The sequence below is a fragment of the Miniopterus schreibersii genome (assembly GCF_964146895.1).
Source record: "Miniopterus schreibersii genome assembly, chromosome: 3".
Classification (NCBI taxonomy): domain Eukaryota; kingdom Metazoa; phylum Chordata; class Mammalia; order Chiroptera; family Miniopteridae; genus Miniopterus; species Miniopterus schreibersii.
The window spans coordinates 20,671,711-20,679,578 of record NC_138103.1 but is presented as its reverse complement, the minus strand read 5'-3'; the positions used below and the strand labels follow the sequence as shown (position 1 = coordinate 20,679,578).

At 44.7% G+C, this 7,868-nt stretch overlaps 1 protein-coding gene across 3 annotated transcripts in view; it reads left to right on the top strand.

The window, feature by feature from the left end:
* Positions 1 to 5,117: 5,117 nt before the first annotated feature.
* PDXDC1 (pyridoxal dependent decarboxylase domain containing 1) overlaps positions 5,118 to 7,868 on the top strand; it is a 48,040-nt gene continuing 45,289 nt past the window's right edge. For 2 of the 3 annotated variants that reach the window (XM_081132421.1, XM_081132422.1), the window contains exon 1: positions 5,124 to 5,317. In XM_081132421.1, coding sequence (XP_080988547.1) covers positions 5,297 to 5,317 — 21 coding nt within the window. In that variant the 5' untranslated portion in view covers positions 5,124 to 5,296. Of the gene's footprint in view, positions 5,318 to 6,107; positions 6,265 to 7,868 lie in introns of all 3 variants that reach the window. The other variant, XM_081132423.1, reaches the window with a different exon arrangement.

Here is a 7,868-nt window from a genome sequence, read left to right as displayed (position 1 = left end):
TATTTCACATTTTCACAATGTCCCCTAAAATATTCAATAACTTCTAAAATTTTACTTAGGGAAAGAAAGAATCTTAAACATAAATTGTAGTTTAAACTGTTAGTAAAAAAAAAATTATTTTCATAGAACTGCAACAATCTTAACATATCTGCTTTAGATTTTCCAAGCTGCCCAACTCTGCTCCCATGATCATTAAATGATGGTAAGGTCTGTGAATTACCAGAACTGCTCAAACATCAAAGAAATGTCCTTTAAGTAAGAGAAAAGTCAATGGGAATGCCTTCCTCAAGGTCTTACTTAATAATAAATTGTTGATGGTAGTGGTTGATTTAGCTTAATTTTCTTCTAGTTTAAGCTAATTACCACCAAACAAATACTTTCAATATTTTAGAACAGAGATTTCATATTTATAGCCTGAGGAATGGATTCATTTATAATTTACTGTCTATTCTTTTATCCTGTTCTGTTTTCTTTATGGTACTTACAACTAATTAATATTGTATTATATAGCTATTTGTTATGTATCCATTCCAACAGCATGTAAGATCCACAAATGCAGATCCTTAATCTCTTTTTAAAAATTTGTCAATTACAGTTGACATACATTATTATATTAATTTCAGGTGTACAACACAGTGATTAGACATTTATATAACTTATGATCACCTCAATAAATCTAGTACCCACCTGACACCATACATAGTTATTACAATATTATTGACTATATTCCCTATGCTGTACTTCCCTTCCTGGTGACTATTTTTATAACTGGCAATTTGTATGTCTTAATCCCTTTTTCTTTTTTACCCAGCCCTTCTGCCCCCTCACCCTCCAGCCCCCTGCCCATCTGATAACCATAAATTTGTCACAGATTTAATCTCTTAATCCTTGTATCCCCAATTCCTAGAATTCTGCCTGGCATATAGTGGACTCTCCAAAAACATGGGTTGAATCAATGCGTTCAATAATTATTCACTGAACCCCCATTGCACCCTAGACACTGGATAGCTAGTCTTGGGAGGTAAAATTGCTTGCTACTTTGTAAAAGATGTCCTTATATCCCTGTCTTAATTTAGAAAGAATCTATTGACTCCATACCATAAAAATGAGAAATTTGCCATTTGCACCAGCTCTCCTATCCTCTCCAACTCCTGATTTTTGTTAATTTTATTTCTTCTAGAAGTTTTCTTTATGTCTTTAAACATATTATACGTAAAACTTTGAATCTTTTTTTTTTTTTTAATCTTCACCCGAGGATATTTTCCATTGCTTTTCAGAGAGAGTGGAAGGGAGAGGAGGGAGAGGGAGAGGGAGAGGGAGAGGGAGAGGGAGAGGGAGAGGGAGAGGGAGAGGGAGAGGGAGAGGGAGAGGGAGAGGGAGAGGGAGAGGGAGAGGGAGAGGGAGAGGGAGAGGGAGAGGGAGAGGGAGAGGGAGAGGGAGAGGGAGAGGGAGAGGGAGAGGGAGAGGGAGAGGGAGAGGGAGAGGGAGAGGGAGAGGGAGAGGGAGAGGGAGAGGGAGAGGGAGAGGGAGAGGGAGAGGGAGAGGGAGAGGGAGAGGGAGAGGGAGAGGGAGAGGGAGAGGGAGAGGGAGAGGGAGAGGGAGAGGGAGAGGGAGAGGGAGAGGGAGAGGGAGAGGGAGAGGGAGAGGGAGAGGGAGAGGGAGAGGGAGAGGGAGAGGGAGAGGGAGAGGGAGAGGGAGAGGGAGAGATCAACGTGATAGAGACACGTGGATTGGTTGCCTCCTGCATGCACCCCAACCAGGGCTGGGGATCCGGCCTACCCAACCCGAGACCCTTCAGTCCATGGGCCGACGCTCTAACCACTGAGACAAACCGGCCAGGGCAAAACTTTGAATCTTGATTTAGTTCTTTAGAGAGTACCTACTTACTCCCTGGAATGAAGTTGAGGACATTAGTGATTCCACTTACATTTCTATTCACCTTACCTCTTTCATACTATTGTCTGGTAATTTATTATTTTTATGTTGCCATGGTGAATAATAAATACATCTTCCACATGTGTCAGTTGGTTGATTCTAAAAGCTAAAGAATAAAAACCAACATCGCCTGACCGGGTGTGGCTCAGCGGTTGAGCGTCGACCTAGGATCCAGGTGATCCGGTCAGGGCACATGCTCGGGTTGCGGGCTTGATCAATGACTCTCTCATCATTGATGTTTCTATCTCTCTCTCTCCCTCTCCTTTCCTCTCTCTGAAATCAATAAAGATATATTTTTTAAAAAAACAAAAAACAAACCCAACATCTACAATATGGTTATGTAAATATTTTTCAGTACACAACAAAAATCATGTAAATGGACACAAAGGGAAAAATAACCACAAACTTCCTTTACTTGATTTGCTTTTTCCTATTAATCAAGGAAGGTCTGTATCAGCACATATAAGCTGAATGTCCCTATAATGAGTGGTTTCATGTTCTGGCTTCCTACAATATTTTTCTCATCTCTGTACTGGTCAATAGAATGTTGCATTATAATTTATCAGCTCGCATAACTATCTACAAGCCAAATGGTTTTAACTTCTTTTGCCCTGTGTGTGTGTGTGTGAGGGGGGGGGGAGAGACTTGAGGGAGAGAGACAGAGAGACACTTGAGTGTAAAATGAAAGCTATGAACATTTTCCATAACTCACACAGAAAATTCTGGGTATAGTTTCAGGAGTTTTATAGACCTCCCCCTGGACCCCAAATAAAAACCTCTGTTCTAAACAGTATTTTCTTAAGGGCAAGATCTTGTATTATTCTTGTGTTTCTAGCATCTAACTATCCAAGATAGCAGTAAATAAATATTTGTGTTATTATTATTATTTTTTAATGTTTTTATTGATTTCAGAGAGAGGGAGGGAGGGAGAGAGAAACATGGATATTAGAGAGAAACATTGACTGGCTGCACCCCGCAGGCCCCCAACTGGGGATGGAGCCCGCAACCCAGGCATGTGCCCTGACTGGGAACTGAACCTCAATCTCCTGGATCCTAGGTCAATGCTCAACCTCTGAGCACCAGCCAGGCTGTAATTATTTTTTAATTTAAATTTTTTAAATTACATTTTACATTTAATATTATTTTGTATTAGTTTCAGGTGCACAGCATAGTGGTTAGACAATCATATACTTTACAAAGTGCTCCCTCCCAAATTTCCAGTACCCACTTGGGACCATACGTAGTTATTACAATATTATATATTCCCTATGCTATACTTTACATCCCCATGAATATTTTGTAACTACCAATCTGTACTTCCTAATCCCTTCACGCTTTTCACTCAGTCCCCCAACCACCTCCCCTCTAGCAACCATCAGTCTGTTCTCTATATCTATTGTTTGGTTTGTTTCTATCTTGTTTGTTCTGTTTTTTTGTTCTTTACATTTCACATATAAGTGAAATCATATGGTAGTTGTCTTTCTCTGACTGACGTATTTCACTTAGCATAACACCCTGTAGGTCCACTCATCCTGTCACAAATGTTAAAACTTCATTCTTTTTTACGGCTGAGTAATATTCCACTGTATATATGTACCACCACTTTTTTTGTTGTTGTTAATCCTCACCCAAGGATATCATTTTCCACTTATTTTTAGAGAGGCTGGAGGGGAGGGAGGAGGGAGAGGGAGAGAGTGATTTTTTAGAGAGATTGGAGGGGAGGGAGGGAGAGTGAGAGAGAAACATCCATGTGAGACACATCGATTGGTTGCCTCCTGCATGCACCCCTACCTGGCTGGGGATCGAACCTGCAATCCAGATACATGCCCTTGACTGGGAACCGAACCCTTGACCCTTTGGAGCTTGGGCTGACACTCTAACCACTGAACGACACCAACCAGGGCTGTACCACCACTTTTTTACCCACTCGTCTACTGTAAATAATGCTGCAATGAACATTGGGGTGCATATATTCTTTTGAATTAGTGTTTTAGGTTTCTTTGGATATATACCCAGAAGTGGAATCACTGGGTCATAAGGCAGTTTCATTTTTCATTTTTTGAGGAACCTCCACACTGTTTTCCATAGTGGCTGCAGCAATTTGCATTCCCATCAACAGTGCACTAGGGTTCCCTTTTCTCCACACCCTCACCAACACTTGTTTTTTTGTTGACCTATTGATGGTCACCATTCTGACGGGTGTGAGGCGATATCTCATGGTGGTTTTAATTTGCATTTCTCTGATGATTCCTGATGTTGAGCATTTTTTTCACACGTCTATTGGCCATCTGGATGTCCTCTTTGAAATGGTTTTGTGATTTTGACACCATCGGTCTTCTAGCTCCGAATTGCTTTCCTGACTGCAACCCTGGTAGGCTAGTCTATTTCGGTTTCCATCTTTGAGAGGAATATAATATGCACACTGATGGCCTCTCCCATTCCTTAAAACCACATGATGGTTGTATATCAGGTGCGGGGACGGTTATGGAGGCAGTGTGTGCAGCGTGCAGACGCTGCAGCCAGGGTGCCCGGACATGGGTCTTACCTAGATTGGCACCGTGGCACGGAGACAATCCCTACAACGCGCGGCTTTTGCACTATGAAATGGGAAAGCAGCAGCTGATCTATTATCATTACTATCCCCTGACAGGTCATAACTGGAGCTTGCCATGAAGGACGAGGCTGGGCCAGCTGTCTCCAAGTCTTTTCTGTCTAGAATTCTACAATAAGTTCTGAGACAAATACCTCAGCTCTGACCAGGGCCTTTTCTGAGCAGCGGTCACTTGGGAATCCAGGACCCGACACGCGTAAACCACCTACGAAACCGTCGGCCCTGCGCGTGCGCAAAGGTGCCTTCTCGGCGCCCCCCCCTTCTGTGGTGAATGGACTGTTCCATTCCTGAGAGATGGTGACTGGAGAGAGTATGGAAGGCTAGGCTTGGAGGGACAGGTGCGTTACTAGTCGTTCTTGCATTTTGCTGAATGAGTGGCAACCTTTTATTTATCTATTTCTACCCTGACGCCTGCGACAGGCTTCTGAAAAGACTTTGGACCGGCTTCACCATCCACCGTCCCCCTCTCAAGTTCGGGGACGTTAGGGCTACCCGACGTGACGGCTGGGTACGGAAGCCCAGAGGGCCCCGCCCCCCTCTAGGGGACCCGCCCCGCCGCCTCCCGCCTCCCAGACACCCGCAGATTCTCCACCCCGCGGAGCCCCCGGGCAGCTCCTCCTGGTCTCCGCCCCGCTGGCCGCCGGCGCGGGACGTCAGCGCTGCCAGCGTGGAAACGGCGGCGGGGCACGGGAGGCGGAAGTAGCGCCTGGGATTGCGCGCTTCCCTCGGGCTCCGCCGGCCGCCTCAGCCATGGACGCGTCCCTGGAGAAGGTTCGTACCCGAGGCGGGAGGCGGCGCTGCGGCCCGGGTCTCCACCTCCGGGGCGACTGTTTCCCTGTAGCGAGCTGCCATTGTGACTGGGGAGGGGGCTGGTGGTTAACGGGCCCCACCTGAGGAGGCCTGGCCGCGAGGGGCCTGGTTACGTCACGGAGCCGGGAGTCTCTCGGGTCCTCGTGGACCGAGAAAGGCTGGGCGGGGTTCTGCCCCCGGCCGCGAGCGCCCGGGAGCCCACCGCGGGGCCGACCTTGGGGCCTGCTTGAGCTCGGCTTCCCATTTGGATGACAACTTACGGCCCCAGAAGCTCCTGGAAAGAAACCCCAGTTGTTTGGGAGCCAGCAGGAAACCTGTAGGTTTTCTGTGGTTTCCAAGTTAGGAAGGAAAAACACTGAAGCAGTGGTTTTCCAGTTTTAGCGTGCCTAGGGATCACCTGAGGTTCTTGGTAAAAACCCAGGTTTTCCGTCCCGGTGTCCGAACCTGTGGGGGGCGGGACTGGGATCTGCGTGTTTAACAAGTTCCCCACGTGATTCTGGTGCTGTAGTTTGTGAACACAGGTTGAGACCCCGGAGATCAAGGAAGGGGTGGGTCTTCTGTAGGTTTTGGGAATTGCTGCTGCTCCACAAATTTCTGGCTCCCCCTTTCCCTGGCGAGGGGGAGACCCTCGTATCAATCTGAAATCTGGTAGCAGCGCTTTCCTCTGGTTTTCCGTTGGGGGAACTGTAGCATGATGTACCTGGCTGATTGCGCTGGCATGTGAAATGGATTCTAATTGTCCCGGGTTTAGGGCTTGTAAATGACAACCAGTGCTTGGATCTCTTCATGGATACCTACCTTTAGGACCTGATGTTCTGCCCTCCCTTAAAGTGTTTCTCTCTGTTCAAACTCGGGAGTCTCTGCTTGTCCAGACCCAATTTTTCATACACGCGGAATTCAGGAGCAATGTAAGTGCTTTAGGACTGCATTTTAATTTTGAACTGGCAGAAATAACATATTTTGTCCTTTGTCAGTGCAACACCTGCTGTAGATTTGTTAACTTGTCCCTGGAGAGTTGAAGGAAGTAATTGTACAAGTTCAGCCATATGTCTTCATGTGCACACAGTGGTATAGCCCACACCTAGGCTGTTTCTCATAAATTGGGGAGAATGTAATCAAGAAAAGAAAAAGTAATATTTTTCTTCCATTGCCTTACTGGTGAATATTTCGTGTTTTCCTGGCTAGGAAGTCTTTCCAGGCTTTTGATTAGCACAGTGTCCACCTTTGGGTACTTTGAGTTTTAGTTTGGATCAGTGATTCTCAACCACGGGCAGTTTTGTTCCCCATTTGGCAATGTCTGGAGAAATTTTTTATTATCGTAACTAAGGGGTAGGGAGGAGCTGCTTGCACTTTGTGGGTGGTAGCCAGGGATGCTGCCAAGCATACTACATTGCACGGGACAGCTCCTATACAAAAGAATTATCTACTCAAAATGTCAGTGGTGCCCGGCCGGGCGTGGCTCAGCGGTTGAGTGTCGACCTAGGATCCAGGTGATCACGGTTCCATTCCCGGTCAGGGCACATGCCTGGGTTGCGGGCTCGATCCCTAGTTGGGGGTGTGCAGGAGGCAGCCGATCAGTGACTGTCTCATCATTGATGTTTATCTTTCTCCCTCTCCTTTCCTCTCTCTGAAATCAATAAAGATATATATATTTTTTTAAATGTCAGTGGTGCTGAGGTTGAAGGCACCATGATCTTGATCATGTGTGTAACACCAATAGTTGAATACAAAATAATACTAAAAATGTCCCTTCAGTGTTTTCTTTCCAATTTCATGAGAAGATGGGATGGGCTTTTGTCATTTCAATTAAAAACCTAAAGAACTGGGGCGATCTTTCCTCAAGAATAGTTCTTTGTAGGCAGATCTGCAAAACGGAGTGGGTTGGAATCCTGCTTTAATTATTTTCTGACATTTGATTAGTAGATTAGAGTGGTTGCTCTCTAAATGTTAATTGATGATAAAAGATCTTAAATTCTCCAAATGAAGATCTGAAGAGGTACTGAAACTCCAAAGTTCTTAAGACTGGAGCATTCACAAAAATTGCAGTGATCTTTTAGGAATTCAGAATGTGTGGGTTGGAAATTTCTGTCTTAGGCCAGTGCAGAAATTCTGAATGTAAGTTTTTCAGAACTAAGACTGTATTATTTTTACATTTCCTGAAGCAATAGAGGGCCTTAGGTGTCATAAACAATTTTTCTTAGTGCTGAGTGGGCAGAAAAGAAAAAGCATTGCTATAATATGAATATTGAGGAGTTTATGTTCTGAAAAATAGTTTCAATCTAAAACATTGAATTGTGTCCATTCCTGTTTCTTTGAGAAATAGACTATTCTAAGCTAAACTCTACATCGATAATATAAATTTGAGAACTATTTGAGCAGTTCTGAATGATCTCATTTAAAACGGATACTTGCATAATTTATACCTGCTACAGACACCACAATGTTATTTGATACCCATCCTCTAAAATTTCAAGTAATCTCTCTCACTTTAAAAATGTAGTGTGCTATCATC